This window comes from Tachysurus fulvidraco, chromosome 23 (assembly GCF_022655615.1).
Source record: "Tachysurus fulvidraco isolate hzauxx_2018 chromosome 23, HZAU_PFXX_2.0, whole genome shotgun sequence".
Classification (NCBI taxonomy): domain Eukaryota; kingdom Metazoa; phylum Chordata; class Actinopteri; order Siluriformes; family Bagridae; genus Tachysurus; species Tachysurus fulvidraco.
The window spans coordinates 4,575,374-4,596,908 of record NC_062540.1 but is presented as its reverse complement, the minus strand read 5'-3'; the positions used below and the strand labels follow the sequence as shown (position 1 = coordinate 4,596,908).

Genomic DNA, 21,535 nt, shown 5'->3' with positions numbered 1-21,535 from the left:
TTTCCCTTCCCATAGATAATTTTGGACTTTCCCTAGCAGAATGATGAATCGGCAGTTTTTTTTCCTGATCAGGTGAAGCCGTACTGCAAAACAATATCTGCCAGTTGGTCATACATCAAAGCAGCATGGCTGACCTTGGTGTGGAAATGGTGTATATGGAGTAAGGCGTTCAGCCAGACTTCCTCCCTAATTAAGGCACCGGGAGGATGCAGACACTAAAGGCCGGCAGGGCTGGAAAGCATTCCCACTGTGGCCAGATGCCAACCATGTGCCTTACCTCCTGAGAACATCTTACCTTTATGTACCGTTCAAAATGGTCAGTATTCTCCCATTGACCCCTGACGCGTGTTTGAAAACAACTCCCTTGAGCCCTTAATTCTTCTCAGATACACCGCCAATTTCTTGTGCCAATTTAAAAGTATAAAAAATATAAAGCAGCATCTGATAATCTGTCCATTATATTATCTTATACTACACCACAGCTGGAGTTTCAAATATGACTGGTCTAACGTTTACCACTATAGGGGCAAAAAAAAAGCACCAAAGATACTACAGAAAATGAGTCAAACGACAAACCGACCTCCTAAAACTCCTTCTTAAAGAAACTTTTTTTTTTTAATGATCTCCACAGCGACGACGCTCACACTGAATATCAGGATAATTAACAGCGCTTGGTGTTAATCTCAAATCTTGTTGTATCAGTAATTTGTAATTCTATTCTAACTTCCCAAAATAGCAAACGACTGCAGCCCGAGTATGCGGCACACACAGTTGGTGTAAAGTCAGCACAACAACCAATGGGGCTACAGCAGCGTTGAATCACTTCCACACAACAGCAGTATGACTGAACTAACAAACAAACCGAACATCCTTTATTACAGAAAAAAAAAAATTCTATTTGTCCTGTTTTTTTGTACAGGACATACACACATTAAGTATTCAGTGACAGGATAAATGTGTGTTGCGGGGCAGTGAATGCTCTGAGATTGCATGTCAGTGTTATTGTTGTCCTGATTACGGAGACTCGGTTGTACGTTTCTTTAAATAAAACAAACTAACACTGTCTCACAATTAAAGTTTGCTCAGAAAATCACACAAAAGTTTGTTGAAGCAACAAAAAAGTGACTTTCAACAACAAAGATGGCAACCTGTAACTTGGGTCAAAGGGTTAAAGATACGATGCCAATAAGTGCATTAGGATTCACTGGCATTAGAGCGACGAAGCGAGAGGTGGTGGGGGGAGTGTTGTTGACATGCTAATGTACCCCAGACTGCAGGACTACGTTGTCGCTTCTAAAAAAACCTATCTATCTAATAGTATCTAAAGCCTCTTGAGTGGGTCTCAGCATGAAGACAGCATCGGGGAGTCGCAAGTTAAACCACAACCAGCTATGGGTTCAAAAGAATCCAGTTCTCCAGCTCTACGCTAAATTACAATGTTCACATGCGGTTTGTTATGGTTGACGGGGGTTGAAATGAAACAGTAGCAAAAAAACTGGAGACTTGTATCACGGTATATCGGAACCTGACAACTCAAACACCTTGCATGTGCGAGACAAACAGAAACTGTATCCACTAGTGACATTATTTTATGTACAAATGTACAATACCCAGATCGCGTTGTGAAATAAATGATATGACCCAAAGACTACAGAATTCCTTTCCATTTTTTTTTTTCCAGAGGCTTAACGCTGATATACTGCTTCATAATTATTTAATAACACACCAGGAGAATATTTTAACCAACCCGGCTATGTGGACCGCAGATTAGCAGTTCCTTTCATATCAGGACAGGTAAAGGCTTGCCTCTGATTAAAGGAAATAGAATAACATGCCAGCAGCTCAGTTTGCAAATGGCTTATAAGAGACAAGAACACACGACGATGTTTAGCTTGATCCTGTTCCTGGCCTGACTAAGCAGTGGCCATTCATTAAGGACAGGACTGTGGCAGTGTTTACTCAGCAGTGTTGAATACTGGAGTGTACTATATAAAGTGTTGATGGCACTTGAACCAAACCTAGTTATGGTCAGAAGGTATTCATTCATTCTAGGAAAGCAACAATTTTACTGAAATAAAAGAAATTAGAAATTAAAAATTTTATTATTTTAATTTTTTTTTTTTTAGTCTGTTTATAGCTGCCATAATGTCGGTAGTAATATCACATCACATCGATGTTTTATTTAAGATGTTTTAGTTGTTAATTTGCCAATGAATAGAGTTATTTGAATAAAGTTTTTTTTTTTAATTGCACCATTTATAGTTACATTTAATGTTGTGGAATGTCTGCAAAAATAAGTTCCTTTCTTTTATTAGAAAATATCTGATGCACTTAAAGGGAGTAACATCTTCGCAGATTTAATACTAAGTGTTAACAGGCACTCATTAGATTCTTTGGACTATATAAGTTTAATTCTAGATTCTGACCAAAGACCCAGTGATCAGTGAAAGGTTATGGACACACTACGTGAGATAGCACCTGAATTGGTCACAAGGTGTCGTGTCAAGTCAACACAAGTCTGATGAAAAATCAATTCATCAATAAAGAACTTCGGTCGCTTCACACGTCAATTAAATTTTGAAATAATTACAAAAAACAAAACAAAGAAACAATGGAATATAAAGAACGCCATTGGAATGGCATTCGACCATTAGGTATACTCTAGGTTGGTGTGATATCAAGCATATGGTCTTGGATGGCAGATTTGTCTTTTCAAGTCACGCAGAATCAATCACAGAGATCACCAACCACACACCAAGATCATAGCTACGTGATCTGACGCCATGGCAGAATGCCTCAGTGTGACATAATGGGGTTTGGCAGCAGGTGGCTGGTGGTATTACTGCAGTGGGTGTTGGAAAAGAGACAATGGTGTGAGGTCTTTTTTTGCATCAAGCGGTGCTGCAAGTTAGCACTAACTCGTGTCCACACTTGCAAGAAGAAGTGTACCAGCTGAGATGCAGCTGTGTTTGCAGTCTGTCCCGTATCTCTGTGAACTCCACATAGATGAAAGCCTCTGAATCCCACAACGATGCATGACAGATTAACCACAGGCTGATTTGATCACACCAGACAGGGATGGAAGACCTCGGAAAAACTGTTTGGTTGAACATAATTACAAAAAAAAACAAAAAAAAAAAAACAATGCTGATGCTTGGTATGTGAATACTCTTACAAGCTGTGGGGTCTAAAGTTGTTAACCTCCCTGACCTCAATCTAAATCTTATTCACACCTCAATGTAGGACAAACAAATGCAGAGCTGTCAGCTTTCCATGTGTCCTGGCATGTTTGCTTTGGGCCTTGCCTTTTACTTTTACAAACACAGTGAGCTGCCATTTAGCACTCGTTTAATTTTATTTCAAATTGTACAGCACTCGCTTTCCTTATATGAAATGTGCTGAATACTGAAAATTATGAAACTTTACTGTTTACTTTTTTTTTATTTTAGATATTGCTGAAAAATGATCATGGCTTTAATTTAAATCACAGGTTAATTTAATACACTCCTTTAACACTTCCCACATAACCAGAGCCCCACATAACCGAAACATAATAATAATAATAATAATAATAATAATAATAATCTGATTTAAATATTAAAAAAATAATTATTTAAGATGGAAGAACACGCTGAAGTTTTCTATAAGGAGGTTTGTTTTACGTTACAGAAGGGCTCAAGTTTCTTCGTCGGAGATTAAAGTATGTCTACTTTACTCGTAAATGACTCACTCGCTTTGAACGATGGAGGTGCTTCGAGGCAGACATTCGATAGCTCGTGCGTCTGAGTGGAAGGAGCGCAAACAAAGATGTCTGGAGACAATTCAGTCTAATCAACGATGACAAATCTAATTTCCCCCCCGTGAGGTTCGTCATTGGTGAAAACTTCAGTTGAGATTGTATATAAACTCTTACATTATAGGAAGTACTGTGATGTATAATGAAAAACTGAAGACTTGCACAGTATTGATGGGTTACATAAATATTACAGATTTAAGTGTTTAAAACTGCTTTGAAAAAAATTGACTTCAAAGTGGGGCTGAGTTTGATGAAGCAAGTCATTAACATAGAAATAACTTGAAGAGACATCTATGGTATTATTTAGAAAATCTTGAACAAATTAACTAAATAATACCACAGATTTTTTTTGTGTGTGTCTTCACACTGAACTAAATTGTTTTCAATAGACTGATACTTTAAACAATAGGAATAAACAATAATTTATAACTAAAATGTCCAAATTGTATTTAATTGCAGTTATTTACACTGTAAATTAATTTGTATTTTTCTTTTTCACAACTGGAAAAAAAAAAATCTCAACGAGACTGTGATGTAAGCTACTGTTTCAAATTTGAAGAACTGAATTTGGGATGATTAGTCACCAAGAACTGCATTAGAATTTTCTACACCTGATTAATATAATGTTTACAGACCTGGAATCTGTTAAAAAAAAATCTAGTCTGCTTACAAATTCAAATGATGCTTTCATTCCTAAAGTTAAAAACGAATTATTCCATACAGATGAGTCACATCGTAAACAAAACTGGTATAAGTATTTATTCTGACACACAGGAAAACTACAAGCCTTATTATCCCTAGGTTTAAAAATAGTGAGTGATTTGTTGAAGCGTTCTGGTGACATTTCTTGTGTTTTCCACCAATTGATCGAATTGTTCTTACTGTCAATGACTTTTTAGTGCAAACATGTAGTACGTGCTCAGAAACACTGTAATATGGCCTAAGGGCATTTGGTGAGAATGCTGTTGGGACGCCTCAGGATTGGGTGGGGGCGGTGTTGGGAATGTCAGGGATGATCAGGAATGGGACAGGATTTCCAGCCTGTGAGGCTGTAAAGAATACAGCCTCTTTTTTTTATATAAATATAAATATATATCAGCCACCATAATCAGAAGCTTCTAATCCCTGAGTGTTTGCCCTGAGTGTGAAACCATAAACCACCCGACGGTGACACACGGTGTGCTAAAAGTCATAACTTCCCCAACTGTCACACAACACTAAACATGAATCCACAATTCAAAAAGCACTGTCCATGCCAAGGATGACATGGCTAACTAAGGGTGGTGGATTACACAGGACTTTAAAAATGTGGGCGACCTAAAAGATGTCAAGGTGATGCACGGGATATTAAAAAAATGATCTGTGGAACCTCCTGACACGGAGCTGTATATATGGTTGCAGGAATCCAGGTCAAGTGGGCCACCTATGCAGCATATAACCTGGGAAAGGCTGTAAACCAAAATAGTTGTTGACGGTCATAATGAGGAAGCTAGACACGTGTATCATATAGTCTTGAACACAATTCTGCTGAAGTAGCAACCTTCACCCTGTGCAGGTAAGTAACAAAATTAGCGCAAGATGGACTCGTCCCAATTCTAAAGGAACTCTAGCACTTTTTGGCTGCAGTGACCTGACTTCAACAAAGGAACCAGGAGGTGTGATTTGGTCTAAAACATTTTTTTCTCAAATATGAAAGTGCTAATTTATGCCAGGTGCATTAAGGTCCTCCAATTCATCTGCCGTAAAAGATGCAGCGTACCGAGCAGTTTAGTTTTTAATCAAAGAACTCAAGATTTGTTCTCTTTAGACTTCCTGCACCTATTACTATTCGTTTTAAAATACTTTGATGATGGAGAGACCATCAGCACCTCCCTTTCGGTAAAAGACAGCAATCGGAATCTTCAAGGTACTGAACAGATCCAGATTTTGTGATATATATATATGAGTATCTAGCATGGATACACCATTTATTTAATTATAACAATAATTAACCTATCAAACAGTTACAATTAAGATACTCTATTCTATTTATGAGTGAAATGTGTCCTACACAGAGCGCACACAAAGTACACAATACAAGCATTCAACAAGCGGAAAAAAAACTGCTGCTCAGAGGCGTTAAAGGATTGATCTCAGTGTTGAGTCCAAATAACCGCTGTCTTCAAATGAACCTTGCTCAGAGTTCACAGACTAAACTTTCACCTCATAAGGTGAACTTAAAGGTTTGAACATTTCGATAGCTCAAGTTACTGTACTAAATCACAAAGTCCAGCAAACATCAATCAAGAATCTAAGAAACTTAGAGCTGATAGTGTTTTTACTTTTAAAACATGATTTCATTGCCTATATATTACGATATTGAAGAAAATCATTAAGGAATTGTTCCATTCATAGTACATCAAAATCATATAGAATCAATTTATCATAAATTTAACATTTACCTATCGTCTTTACGTTTTTTGTTTATTCTTCACATTTTAACATAAGTTATAATCAGGATATTTTTACAGCTCCACCACAGAGAAATCACAGCACCGCACAGCACAGCACAGCACAGCACAGCACAGCACCACACCACACCGCACAGCACAGCGATCCAGCCAACCAACTGTTTGCTAACAATGAGGCGAGGAACACTCGGTTGTGCTTGTAAACAAAAAGATCATTTGAATAAAAGGTATTTATTGCTGTTTTGTCTAAGCCAATTGATACTTACGACTCTGAAATTCCAACTGCATGGCCGGGTTACTACTAGCAACCAGCCCGATTGAATCCAATGAGCCAATTAATAAGTAGTCAATGCAAACTAGAATGGGAAAAACAGATGTTCCTAGTTGGGGATAATTCAATTACAGGGGTATTGTGTGAACAATAGTATTTTGGGGGGGAAGAAAACAAAACAAAAAAACAGTAAAATGAAGGATGCGCACATTAGCAGTCAAAATTTCCAAACAAATGAGTCCTTAGTTTCATAATCATCTTAATAGATTATATTAGATGGACTAAAATAACAAGACTTTCCATTACCCAAAAATGTTCAGGGTAACTGGTGGTCTTAAATTAAATTAAAATGCAAATCTCTGTACTACTGTGTGCAGTTAAGACACATTCAGGCCTCACGTCACTCCTTTGTTTATACATGACAAAAATCTTGAGCTAGTTACAACAAACTAAAGGGATCGAAGGCCACATTTATATCTTTGATACGTTTTCTTTAAGCACTTTAGGTAAGACAATTTCAGGTGAGTTATGTGATATGTACTGCTAAAAAAAAAATTGCTAAATCGAGCAGCTCATGCTAATGTTCGAGATACTCTAAAACACATTATGTTTGTATGTAACATAAGAAATTTTAAGTACTAAAGAGGAAAAAACACCAATATCTTGGCGATATAACACAAGCATTTGTCAATCTAAGACAAATTACTTTGAGTAATTCAAGTTTTATGGCACCACAGAATAACCTGTGTAACTGTGTCAAATATAATACAATGAGAGCAGCGATATCAGCATCATCCTAACCCCTTCATTTAACCCGAAGAAATTCCATTCACTACACAGGGATTTCAAAAACTATCATAATACTGAAATACTGAAGTCTAGACACATACCTGATACATTTAGTGGATTAATGCATATGATCATTGAAGACCAACACAAAGCAGATCAAAAATGTATGACTATGAGTACAGCACTGTATGGAAAGGTCTATGTATTGTTTTTAAAAGGAGTCTCTGTTGTTAGCACAAAAAAACTCTTGATAAAAGATTTTATAAATAAAGATTTTGTACAACAAGTTATATACCTGATGATCTCTAAATGGAACAAAAAGTAAATGTGTTACTCTTGAATTAATAAAAAATTGGCACGTTTGGCAAATCATGATTCATGATTGATAGATAGACATGATTCCTTCCTGATAGATAGATAGATAGATAGATAGATAGATAGATAGATAGATAGATAGATAGTCTCATGGATAAGTCACTATCGCTTGCTTAACTGTGTAACCTGATTGAGTTAAGGAACTAATTAAAATAACGAGCAACAAAGCGGAGTGCATCAGCGGCGTACATTAAGCCCCTTTGCGTTTTCCGTGCATAATGAAAAAAAGAAAGAAAGAAAGAAAGAAAAAAGGTTTAGGACCTGTGTTTACACTCAAGGTATTCACACTCAAGACTGCACATGGAAATAAAGCTGAGAAAGTTTACAGGCATGCACGACGTCTATGAATAGCTGGTTCCTATGGACAAGATTAGATCAGGAGGCGAGATTCCTTTCATGCACAGGAATCAGTGTAAAATCAGTGTCAGTGGGTTCTTTCGGCTACTTTCTGTCTTTAGTACTACTAGGAAAAAAATGGACCATGACTTGTACCCTTTCATGGTACCACCCAAGTGACATCTTTTTTTTTTGTGCATTTTAGATGTTATAGCTGCATCTTAAAAAGTATTACTGTGCAAAAGCAACAAGGTGCATTTAAATACCCTTGTTTTCTGAGAATACACGAGCTATAAAAAGGCAAGGGTCATTCAGTGGTGCTGTGTGTGCACTTTCTTTAGAAATAAGGACTTGTCACTTGGATAACCTACTGAAAGCAGACGCACAAGGTGAACGTGTGAATGCAAGCAGCCCAGTAAGTCATGATCTAGTAGAATAGTTTCACTATAAAACAGTTCACTTACGTTAATGAGATGCGACCCGAGCACCAAGAGGATAAAAACACAACCCGTTCGCGCTCCTGTCCGCGTCCACATTTTTCCAGGCGGCTCAGGAACCCAGAAAAGCCTGAATTTCTCAACGCAAGCCGCCCGAGAGAAAGTTTTGAAGTCACTTGAGTGGAAAAGCGGTGGTGTGTCCTCGTGCCACACTCATTTACTGAACGGAGCGGCGCGCGCGCGCGATGAGTCTTGCTCCCAAAACGGGTAGGGATTGTAATATCCGTTTTAGTTTGTCTGCTTCCTGTCCTTTTTTTTATTCTGCGGACCTGAAAAGTTGTGCAAACTCGCAGTCCCGACGCCGTCTCGTAAAAAGAAAGCGTTGCATCTGATAATACAACGAAGAAACGCCACCTAGAGCTAGATAAAAAACTGAAAATGGGTTGCCAGATATGTCGGCTTTTAACGGACGTTCACTGGGCTTTCAGTCAACTGTATATGTTTGAGTTGTAAATAATATACGATATTAATTAGGTCAAATAAATACACATACGAGTCAAAACGTCGTTTTTTTCTGGACCAGTGAGAGCACGAAAGTTTACGAAACACCGATAAACCGGGTTCATGATCAATCTGGCAACGTTAAAACTAATTTAGTACCTTCGAGTTTACTTTGTTTTGGTAATTACAAGTATTTTGTAATTGGTGCCAAAATAAAATGTTTTTTTTTTATTTATTATTGATATGATGCATTAAGGCTCATATTTCACGTTAAAAACTATATATAATCTAAATACAGTAATACTGTACTGATTTGTGGTTCTGTGGTTAATCTACTTATTGTATTTAGCGCCCTCTGCTGTTTATTAAAAACTCTGCAGTCACTACACAAAATAAAGCAGAGCTTCCAAAACTATGGGTCACTTAGTTGATTTACACATGGAGTCTTGAAAGAAACTCACATCTCTTTTATTTGATTTAATCTCATTTAGAAATGAATATAAACAATATCCCAGAAGGATTTTTGTGTCTATTTATTATGGGGCAAGTCGTGGCCTAATGGTTAGAGAGTCTGACTTGTAATATTAAGGTTGTGGGTTCGAGTTTCGGGCCGGCCATGACTGAGGTGCCATTGAGCACTGAACCCCCCGGGCACCGCAGCATAAATGGCTGCCCACTGCTCCGGGTGTGTGTTCACGGTGTGTGTGTGTTCACTGCTGTGTGTGTGCACTTTGGATGGGTCAAATGCAGAGAACGAATTCTGAGTATGGGTCACCGTACTTAGCCGTATGTCACGTCAATTTTTTAATGTTACAGGGAGTCACATTCAGACAAACAGCACTTAATGTTGACACTTAGTGTCGCTAATGGCATGCTTATGTTCTATTTTAGACCCCTTATTGAGTACTTCTACAGTTACTCAGTTATTTAAAAGTATTTCTTAAAAGTTAAAAACTCATGTAGCCTTCAATCCAAATAAAAGGTCTGTTTTAAGGTCTGACGTCTGGAGTTTAAATGTTTCCTAGAACAACACTTCCTTTAGTTTTTAGTTATTTAATTTATACATATTTATGATACTGACATAAATGAAATGTTAAAATAGTACAGGAGTCATATATTCTAAAGCTGGAAAAAGAAATAAAGTAGCATTTCAGTTTGGGGTTAAAGAAAGTAAAAGACCCAAAATTCATAGTCATTTGCCCAAAATGTTTGGAATGAGGGGAAGTGAATAATTGGTTGATTTGTTGATTAATTGAATGGTTCATTAATTCATTTGTTTATAAAAATGTAGAAAAACCATGAGGTTAGAATACACCCCGGACTGAGCACTAGACCATAATAATGCACACTCAGACCTAGGGGCAGTTTGGTGACCTACAGCATGTGTGTTCAGCTTGTGTGTGTTTGTGTGCAAGAGCAGCTGTTTTAGATTTAAACATGAACTAAATCTGTCTGAACATCTCCAATAAGTAAAAATAACTAGGCAGAAGCGAGTCATCACATTTCATTTGCTCTGAGGATCTTTGGCATTTGTGGTAAAACCCTAAATAGACTCCAGAAATGGGCACATTCGATATTCAGCTTTTAGAATCCAAGTCCTCAGTATGTTACATTACGCTAAAATCTAATATTTAACATTAGCCTGAAAAAATGAAATTATTGAGCTTATGCAATGCGATATACATCACAAGATCTTATTAATGCAGATTCAAACCAAAAAACACTAAACATCAAGTTTGTGCTTTTGTGTATTTTGTGGTTTGATTTGCGAATGTATGCTTAGTCCATCTACTTTTAGTTTCTCCTCCATTATCAGGGCTAGAATGAAATCAACTTCATCCCCACTTCTCTATACCAGTCTGTTCTGTGTAGTTTTCTTAAGATTGTTGGTGGTGCTTCCAAAAAAGTCCAACATAATCTGATTTAAGTTATTCATTATCAACAATTAATCTGATTTATGAAATTGAATCTTTATTTTGATGTTTTTTTTTTTTTTATCAATATAAGGGAACATAGTCTTGCTAGCATATTTATATTATCCAGCCTTTCTGAAAAAGTTTTTCCTGCTTTAACTCTCTGAGCTCCCACAGGAACTCCAAAGTGATCAAAGCAGGTTTCTAGCTCAGGTTTCTTGCTTCAAGTCTTCAACACTTAACTATTTTGTCTTCCTCCTCTATGTAGTCATCTTCTTCATCTTCTACCATACACACACATACACACTCATTAACATTCAATTAAATTAGGTTCCATGTAGCATTTCAGTCATTAAATAAATATTGTAGGTTGGTTACGCCATCTGTATAGGACAGAGTGATATTTTAACTTGTCATAAAAGACTGTAGAAATAATTAAAAATGATTGTAACTGTAAAAATTCTACTGAGTAACGATAGAAAAATGAATGTTAATTGTAGGAATGTGATGATAATGATCTGTTTCCATATTTGCATACATCTGTATGAACTCATTGATCACTAAATTACTTGCATATGTGTGCCGTTATAAATCTTAACTAGAGCATACACACGCCTGACAACGTTTAGTGAAATAGTTCCACAAAGTCACATCTGGCTTATTTTCTGATAAGGATGAAGAATTCCAGATGTTAACAGTGATCAGAAAATGACACCGCAAAATTATGGATTAATGCGACAATAGTGACATCAAGCGGACAACAGTGTTATTGCAGCTGATTGGAACAGAAAGAAAGAAAGAAAGAAAGAAAGAAAGAAAGAAAGAAAGAAAGAAAGAAAGAAAGAAAGAAAGAATGAGAAAATCCTATGGGAAATAATTTATGTATTTAATCATCATATGTACATGCACTTATCCAATAATGCAGATTTTCACACATTTTTTGTTGTTGTTAGACATAACTACATTAACTGACCCTGTTTGAGGGACTCGATGGAAGTAGGCAGCTTTAGTGAAGTAAGAAGTGGAGGCCTACAAAGGGCCACAAGATGATCAAGAAAAGCTGGTTTCACGATGTTTATTTAAAGAGAATCATGTCTGTGGTATGGACCTATGTGCTAAAAAAAAAACACCTTGTCTTGTCAAGCCGGTACCTAAGTCTGCTGACATTAAAAACAAAACAAAACAAAAACATAGGATAGAAAAGAACAGACTGGACTTTCCTTTTTTTCCCTTTCTACTTTCCAAAGTACATGATTAACATTTAAAACTATATTCATCCATTTAAATTTATATTTATATATTTTTTGCAGGTTACATTATGGTTTAGATTAACCATAGTCTTATTGCTAGTAGCTGAAACAGCTTCCCAGACTGTATACTAGCTTACTAAATATTATGTTTATACATTAATCCACTTTTTTAAGTTAATAAGTATGTATTAACTGTATTTAAGTTAATATGTATGGAATTGTTGTACACTAGTAAGGAAGTATAGGCAAAAATAAAACATAGCTAATAATTAACCACGCCTCTTCTTCCAAAACCTTATGTTTATGCAAATATATTCAGCAGTATCATCCAATGAGATGGCGGTATGATAATTATTGCTACCGGTGAGCGAAGAATCAGGGAAGCGCGAGGAAGTTTATTTTTCTGATACAAAGAGAGCGGCATCGTGGATCGATATAAAAAAAGAGGGAAAAACTGAGAAAATAGTTAATATTTTTTTTTTTTTTAGAATGAAGTACATTGTGATTTAAGATCGTAGGTCACGTGCTCCTCCGTGTTTGTCTTTCACGAGACAGGTGTTGATATCAAACAGAAAACGGGTCGCTCGCGCACACCGTGGAACAAAATGTCAGCATTGAGGCGAGAAAACAAGCTAGTAATAGGTGTATAAGTGTTTTGTAAAGCTGTTAGAGGTTCGCGAGGTGGCTGAGGTGATGGAGACCGAGTCGGTGAGGATGGAGTCGAGTGTGTGGCTCGGTAATAAACGGCAGCGCGCGCTGCTCAGCGGGTGGCGCTTCAGCTGGACCGAGCTGGACAAGAAGAACCGAGACAAAACCACCGGTAAGTATTGAATAAGTTTCCCCTCACAGACGTCGTTCCTTCAGCCGTGCATATCTGATAATCCACCAATTTACACCCTCAAATATCATAACATACATTTTCCTAAATAAAAAAAAAGATCCAATTAATTCCTGAACTTTGCACGTGATTATACATTTGCACGTGATTTCAAAGCGCGTCGGATTTGCTTTACAAATATATCTAAAAAAAATAATAATAATAATAATAAAAAAAATTGGAGGATTTTCCATCCTTCGTGACTCGTAAAGCTTTTATACGTGTTATTATAATTTTTTGATTGTTTTTTGAATGATTGTTTTTTTTTTGGCACGTGCTCACGTGTTTTTTCACGTGATGACGTGGATTTGGATGCGGTTTTGCATTAAAAGAAATGCAGCGTTTTATAAAGGGTGGGTTTAAATGTTACTTTAAAGTGTGGTAGGTTTTGTTTTGGAAAAAGATCTATTGTGTTATTGGTGATATGTACACACCTTTACCTCAGCACTTTGTACTGTTTAATTAACTATTAAGATATTAATCATCATGTTTATATAGAAAAAAAGTCTTGGGTTGCAAACAGTGTATCATCTGTCGTGTGTGTGTGTGTGTGTGTGTGTGTGTGTGTGTGTGTGTGTGTGTGTGTGTGTGTGTGTGTGTGTGGGTGTCTCAGTTTCAGTGCCTGTCTCTGAGGTGGTTGCAGTACAGGAAGGTCAGGTGGAGATCCTGCCACAGAAGAAAGTGAAGGACACCGAACGAGACTTCACGTGTAAGTTCCATCCTGGCGATGCAGCCCATACCACTGAGTTTTCCTAAAATACTTCACTTTACTGTTTCTTGTTCTCTTTTCTGTCTGTGCCTTAGTGTTCTATGTAAAGCGCAGTAAGACCAATGGTGGAAAAGGGCCACTGTGGAGCCTGGGCAGGTCCCAGTTCTCTTGCCCCAGTCGTGACCTCAGGGATCAGTGGGTGACCCAACTCCGAATTGCACTTAAAACCCACTGTGAGTCGAGCAGCACCACCGTTTATCCTCCTATCTTTTGCTTTTAATAGGTTTTCTCAGTTAGAGATGCCCGTATAAACACCCCCAACCCCCCATACACACACAAACACACACACACACACTTTTTGTTCCTGTCTGGCTTCAATGCCAAAACGAGAAACATACTCAGTCATAGGTGTCACATAACATGTTATTTGGCACCCTTTATGTTTCCTCAATTTAACAGTGGCTGTGATATAATGACACGTGTATGGCCTTTGGCTCGGGCTACTGGGCTCATACCTTCTGACACTATAGGGGTTTATAATGAACTGCACAATGAAGCTAGGAATGCAGTACAGTGGGTTTTTATTTTTATTTCACTTTGCTAATGGCTGTACAGAAACATTTCCAAAGTATATGGTTTTGTTTTCATTTATTTATTTATTTATTTATTTTAGTTTTTGTTGGGTTGCCATCACTTAGCATTGTTTGTCATCACTTAGATTTGTTTGTTTGTTTTTTCCTTGTCTCGCCACAACTTTTGCTTTCTAGCAACGAGCTACTTGTGCCAAGTTATTCAGGTTACTCGTATTGTAGAAAGACACCGTACTTCCTCCTTTTGGTTATTTTTTACAGAGCACAGTTTGCATTCCGCTTTGCTTCAATCACCGTTATTTATTTATCCAGATCTCCATCTTTGTGTTGCCTGATAATTACAGTGACAACCGACACTAAGCTTAGGTCACATACTGTAGCAACACCATCACCTGGTACCGGATGTTGGAGTCAGAGTATTTCTATGTATGAGTAATCATGTACAATGTTGGACTGATATCTGACAACCGTATCGATGCATCCCTAATCTAGTGAATAAATATATCAAGGAATAAAAGTTGGAAAAGATTGGCAAATAAATTCTAAACAAGAGTAGTAGATGGATGACTCATTTTAAGTGAAATGGTCAAAGTCACGCATAAACCGTAGTTTTTCTCTCTACCAGGTCCCTCTCGCCCACACAGGTTGTTGGTGTTCATTAACCCCTACGGAGGGAAGAAAAAAGCGCAGCAGATCTATCACTCCTCGGTGGCGCCTCTATTCGAGCTGGCCGGCATCAGCTCTCACGTTGTGGGTAAGCCGCATGCGACACCACTCAGGTATCTAAGATGTTATCAAGTCTCACTGAGCCTGGCTCTCAAGTGACACGCCGTGGGTCTTCATCAAGAAGTGGGAAGGAAATAGAACCGGGTGAAAAGAGAAAGAGGGAGAAAGCTGGATCAATTATTAAGCCGACCAAATTACCGTCGAAACCCAGGCGCTATCAACCGTATTAGCTCCTCGTTTAGTGAAAAGAGATCCACACCAGGTGCAGTCGCTTCAGAGCGGTGACAGTGTTTCCATTAAGTTTTCCGATTCTCTGAGGTTTCAATACTCACCTTTTTTAAACCTCTTGCTTTAGTGACCGAAAGAGCCAATCAGGCGAGAGACCATATCCTGAAGAAAGATCTGATCGGGTTTGACGGGTAAGTGACACAATATCGTACCATGTCACGTGAAATAAGACCTTTTAATCAGCACCTATTGTTCACGTTAAAGCGTTCTGCAAACACGGAGCAGGTAACCTTCAGGTCCCTGTGTATTATTACTAAGTGATTAAACCCTCTTAACAACGCCTATAATTTCTGCTTTCGCGGCCGACTGTATGATCCGGCGCTTCACGTTACAGCACACATCGTTCGTTTCTTTTCTTCCCGTACAGTGTGATTTGTGTTGGTGGAGACGGGATGTTCAGCGAGCTGTTGCATGGCGTGATTGGAAGAACCCAGCAGGAAGCGGGGATTTCAGAACATGACCCGTCCGTGATGCTGCAGCCGTGTGACCTTCACATCGGCATCATACCAGCAGGTTTGTGATTGGATTGTGACGTGTGTGTGTGTGATTTATGTCACTTGTACCACAGACATTTGGCAACACTTCCAATTTTTGGTTGTTACAATTACATCGAAAGACACTTTTTATCCATTTATAGTTGCCTTTAACGTCGTGGAACATCCGTGAAACGAGTCACTCTTGTTCCCTCACTAGACTCTTTTCTTTCTCCCTTCTGTTTTGAGGTTTGTAAGACAAAAAATGCAGATTTTCATGTTTTCCAAGGAACTGCAAATCACTGTCTCGGAGACATGTTAGAAAACATAAAGCAGCAGATTTTAACTCTCGACAGTTAACCAGCTAACACCGGAGACGCCCCCTCGACAAACGCTGAACGGAACGAGTACGCTGATTTTATATATATTTCTTTTCCTTTTCTTTTTCTCCGCAGGCTCGACAGATTGCGTGTGTTTTGCGACAGTAGGTGTAAACGACCCAGTTACGTCAGCACTGCACATCGTCATCGGTAAGAGATTTGAGAGCATGGAAATGTGCCACTTCACCATAAAGGAGCAAAAGCTGATTGATTGATTGATTTTTGTATTTATTTTCTCCTAGTAACCTGGAAGATGATCTGAATTTCATGTCTTAAAAAAATAAATAAATAAATCTTTGGACTATAAAAGTGGATAAATAAGCTACATTATTTAATTTACAGTATGGAGGGCAGTTATTATGGGAAAAATTTTTCATTATGCATCACCTCAGCATCACTGTTGTATCAGTGATTTCATAGTAAATAGATAAAGCAGGCTTGTTCTGATAACCGTGAAGAGTGCTCTTGACGCACGGACGCAGCGATTTAAAGGCAGGGTCTCCGTTGTTTGAAAGCCAACGTTGACATATAAAATCACCAAAACAAACACGCCCCTAACCCAAATGGGTCCCACCCCTGTATTGATAGCTCCGCCCACACATACATACGTAACCCAGGCAAATAATGGAAAGAAATGTGTCTTTATCACAGCTGAAGGAAAGAACAATACGATTGTAGATAAACAAACAAGCAAAAATGACACACAAGCATAATCATGTAAAGGACAAAGGCATATATTAGTTCTACCTATCGAGAAGGAAAAAAGCCCCTCGGCGTCTTAAGTAAAGTCGACCTCATATTCACAGGTTGGAGTTTCCCGAGTCAGTAACTACTGAGCTAAACGCTGTTACTACACAAAACGCGGTTGTAGCTGCCTCTCTACATTACTGTGATAGAAAAGAGGTGTTATTTGTGTAGTAACAGCGTTTAGCTCAGGAGTTATTGACTCGGGAAACTCCAACCTGTGAATATGTGGCCAACTTCCTGCTCCTTCAGTTCTCTCCAGCGCTGGAAAGCTGATCCTATATTAACACGTCCTACTTCTTGCCTTATCGTAAGTCTTTCTTCTCTTTCTTTTTTGTTTTTATCCTCCATGTCAGTGTTAAAACCGCTTTCTGCTAATGTCACACATGCACACTGAACACTCTCTCCACCCATATTGACAAGCCCCGCCCCTTTCTGCTCATTGGCTACACGTTTGTTTTGATTTGCTTGTTTTGTTTATTATTCGGCCCGACTCAGTTTTCTGAAGCATTTCTCAAAAATCGGAGACCCTGCCTTTAAGATTAGAACCCAAAATGTTTGTTTCCAGGAGACTCTCAGCCTCTGGACGTCTGTTCTGTCCATCATCATTCCACACTGGCACGTTACTCCGTCTCGCTGGTGGGCTACGGTTTCTATGGTGACGTGCTGGCTGAAAGCGAGAGGCACCGCTGGATGGGACCTCTCAGATACGACTACTCCGGTGAATCCATGACGTACTGTATACAGGCTAGAGACGTCTGGCTATCGTTGCTGTCCATATTCTACTACATCACAAGTTTAAAAACAACATTATTTTCTTCCTCTCTTTCTCTCTCTCTCTCTCTTTCTCTCTCTCTCTCTCTCTCCATCCCTGTGTGTCCTCTCTGTTTAGGTTGTTTAGTGTACCTGTGCAACAGGAGCTACCAGGGAATAGTGCAGTATCTACCTGTGGACTCCCAAATCACCAGCCCCAGAGACAACAGTCGCTGCCTCTCAGGGTAAAGGCAAATAAATAAATAAATAAAATCCACAGTATTGAATCTTCTAAGCATGAAGCCGTCTTACTATCGTCGGTCTGTACAGAAAGCCGCAATACATTATACCGGTTTCAGGCATTCAGCAAGCGTGGGGTCATAACACACGGTCTGGATCATGACTTTCTAAATGGTCACCTCCAGCTGACATCTGCCACATCGCTGACTGGCGCTTTAGTGTGAAATAGGAAAGGTTACAGTGTACATTATATCTCAAATAAATTGCTTCTATAATAGAGACATCACTCGGAACCACTACGGAATATTATTATTATTGAAAAAAGAAAATAAAATGAAGCTGCGGAAACTCTGAGTATATTAAAGCTGCGGAACTATATATTAAGTTAGTTTGTTAGACCTATGATCTAAGTCCACTAGAGACACCGTAAAAACATACAAGAAGGCTTTGTTGCATGCGTCATCACCGCGCTAACGACCTGAGCTCCACAAAGTGTCTTGCACGCCGTTGCTACTCGGACGGATACTCAGTACTCAGATAATGCGATCCCCGAGGAAACGAGCCCAGGAGCCACTTTGCTGAAGTAAACCTCGATGCGTAAAGAAGGCGAATTGTACACACGAGTAGAAACAGATTATAATTTAATGTTTATTAAGCTCTCGTACACACGTCACACTCGGCACAGCGTCTATCGCTCAATCCACTCATCCTTAGTCCGACGCCAGCCTGTTACACCTGTTACACCTGTATGTCTACCTGTAAACGTAACCATGTGCTTTGTAGGTGCAAAGTGTGCTCGGAGAGCACCGAGAGGCTGTTCCCTCGCTCGGAGAGCTGCAGCTCTTTGTACAGCAGGCAACTCAGCCAGTACAGCATCGAGTCACAGGGTAAGACAAGTCACCCAAAACAAACGATATAAAGGTAGAAGAAGCTCAACCCGCGGTCACGTTATATCTATCATCTCACGGCGGTTTTCCACTGCATACTGAAAACAAGAACTAGACTAGTGATGCGTCTGGAACTTTTGGCTCGATCGCGGTAGATAACTGTAGTCTATATACACAAACAACAAGTTTATATTCCAGGTGGTGGGACAAAAAAATGTATCAACAGCTTTGTGAGGGAGGGTTTGAAGAAGCAAAGGAAAATATCTTCAAGTAATGACTACAGTATTTTCCGCACTATAAGGCGCACCTACAAGACTTAGGTCGATCTAAAATCGGCCATGCGCCTAATAACCCAGTGTGCCTTACTGTGGGTGCACCGAGTTCCAAAAATCTGTAAAAATGTTGTGCGACTTTGGTAAGCGCTCCGCTTGATTGACTGTCGGACCGTTTCCCGCTAACACAGGGACGTAATACGTTCAGTACGTACGCTTACCTCCGCCAAGCCTCCGGTAGGTACAGTATACTACCGGTATGTTGCAAAACATTTGTTTCTTCCTAACCATTATGCGCTCCACACTCCAGTCCAGTAGGTGGCGGTAAATGCACTAAGTCGGTTTGCCATCCGCCAATAAAAATCAGATGCTTACGAGGCACAATTCAAACTACAGACTATCAATTACACGGTTGTAAATGGGAATAGAGCAGCTGAAAGAATTCAACAACAATGTATCTATGGTTCGGAAGTGGAGGAAGCAAGAAAATGTACTGTGAGGAGTTAAGAAGACACAGTAGATGAGGACTTGGATGGATTTGTGGGAGAAGATTGATTAAAAAAATAATGTGTGTGTTGTTAAATAGTAGAATAAAGTTCAACTAAACTCACTGTTTTGCTTCCGTTACCTTTTTTTTGTGGACCGTATGTTTTAGCATGAGCCTTATAACACGGTGTGCCTTATGTATGGGTCAAGTACAGAAATAGACCCCGTTATCGAGACTGCACCTTATAATCCTTATAATCTTATAAGGGATGTGGTAGCTCAGTGGTTAAGGTGTTGGGCTATTGATCGGAAGGTCATGGGTTCGAACCCCAGGTCCACCAAGCTGCCACTGCTGGGCCCCTGAGCAAGGCCCTTAACCCGCAGTTGCTCAGTTGTAAGTCTCTCTGGATAAGGGTGTCTGCTAAATGCCGTAAATGTTATAATCCAGTGCGCCTTATGGTGCGGAAAATACTGTAATAATTATATATTATTACTTTTTTTTTATCGGTAACCATCTTGAACGTAGACCATGTAGCAGAAATCCACTCTGATGGCAGGTAGTAAAAAGCTCAGTACTGAAATGCGGGTGTAGAAGAACATGGCCATTAACTTTAAAAAGCTCTCAGATGGTACGGTTAACATGAGTGGCTTTGGGAACACTCAGACCAGGGACTGTGTTGTACATTTTAGTCTTTTATCTGTTAGCAAAGAAGCAATGATTTTTTAGATTGGACATTAAGTTCAGGCAGGATTTGTTCTGAAAATTCCATATTGCATGAAAAATGAAATGTTTTTAGCTGCCTTATGTTCTCTGGCGGGACACAGTAAGGACCGACTGTACACAGATTTTAAAAAAAGCAGCAACCCACAACCAGAATTTTTCTTATCGTTTGCCCTCAGGCGAGTGGGTAAGCGTCGAGGGCAGATTCAGGTGCGTGTACCTCACCTGCATGTCCAGCTCGTGCCCACGGAGCCCCAAAGGTCTCTCTCCTTCTGCACACCTGGCCGACGGGACCGGGGACCTCGTCCTGGTCAGGAACACCAATCCCCTGGGCTTCCTCACGTACCTGCACAGGCACACCACCACGCAGGATCAGGTGAAGGCGACGGTGTTCGGTAGTTTGTTAACTCTCAAAGTTGCTTTATTTTTAGTTCTGGTTTAGAATTCCTGACCTCTATTTTAACGTGGTTTAAATCCGTTTCCTCCTCGTTTAATTCCAGATCTATGTACATAATATTTTTGTGTGAAAAGGAAATACATTCTATATTAATAAACACTAAGTACGTGCAAGGAACATCGTGTACAGAACATTTCGGACTGATGAGAAATCGGAGGACGAGCGTGCGGTCACTAACTCTATAAAACTCTGCGGTTTCAGTTTGACCTGCCGTTCGTCGAAGTGCACCGCGTCAGGGCAGTGCGCTTTTCCTTTTCTCCCGGTGAGGAGGAGGAGGAGGACGACGACGAAGACCACCTAAAAGATAGCCATAACATCACATCGGACGCACTCAGCGATCCCGAGACGGCGCGTGAAGGAGACGAGTCCGGCAGGCTCGGCTCCCAGCGATGCCTCGCAGGAAAGCAAAGGGATCAGGGAATAAAGGAGGACGGAAGGAAGAAGAGAGGTTATCTGTGTGGGCTGTGCTCTAATAAGCAGTCTGCCGCGTCCGTGTGGAACTGCGACGGAGAGATTCTGCCGTACAACGAGATCTCCTGCAGGTAAGTGTTCGTATACAGTACATGCCAAGTCTCCGTTTCCTTCCATTGGTTCATGGCTTTTCTTTTTTCTTCTTCTTCTTCTTCTTCTTCCCTGTTCCCAGAGTACACGGTCAGCTGGTACGTTTGTTTGCCAGAGGCATCGAGGAGGATGCAGGCTCCGGGAAATACCGTGAGGGAAACAGGAATTGCAAAGGGAGATGTTTTATACACAGTTAATATTAACCAGAGAAACGTTTTAAGCTAAGAATAAATAACGAATTAACCAACACGTG

At 39.4% G+C, this 21,535-nt stretch overlaps 2 protein-coding genes across 4 annotated transcripts in view; one reads left to right on the top strand and one right to left on the bottom strand.

Annotated features, from left to right (window-relative positions):
• Positions 1-8,829, bottom strand: part of hspg2 (heparan sulfate proteoglycan 2) — a 100,694-nt gene extending 91,865 nt beyond the window's left edge. Inside the window, exon 1 of one of the 2 annotated variants that reach the window (XM_047806927.1) lies at positions 8,482-8,829. In XM_047806927.1, the coding sequence (XP_047662883.1) occupies positions 8,482-8,553 (72 nt within the window). In that variant the 5' untranslated portion in view covers positions 8,554-8,829. The remainder of the gene's footprint in view (positions 1-8,481) is intronic. The other variant, XM_047806928.1, reaches the window with a different exon arrangement.
• On the top strand, positions 8,603-21,529 carry zgc:158263 (ceramide kinase family protein). 2 transcript variants are annotated; one of them, XM_047806935.1, is made up of 13 exons: positions 8,603-8,721; positions 13,609-13,704; positions 13,800-13,937; positions 14,920-15,048; positions 15,376-15,439; positions 15,676-15,821; positions 16,237-16,311; positions 17,474-17,626; positions 17,798-17,903; positions 18,682-18,785; positions 20,444-20,640; positions 20,923-21,263; positions 21,365-21,529. In XM_047806935.1, exons 1-13 carry the CDS (start codon positions 8,700-8,702, stop codon positions 21,477-21,479), a joined length of 1,686 nt encoding a protein of 561 aa, XP_047662891.1. In that variant the 5' UTR covers positions 8,603-8,699; the 3' UTR covers positions 21,480-21,529. The 2 variants fall into 2 exon arrangements, with proteins under 2 accessions (XP_047662891.1, XP_027000361.2); XM_027144560.2 differs by lacking the exon at positions 8,603-8,721 and adding an exon at positions 12,451-12,938.
• Positions 21,530-21,535: the final 6 nt, after the last annotated feature.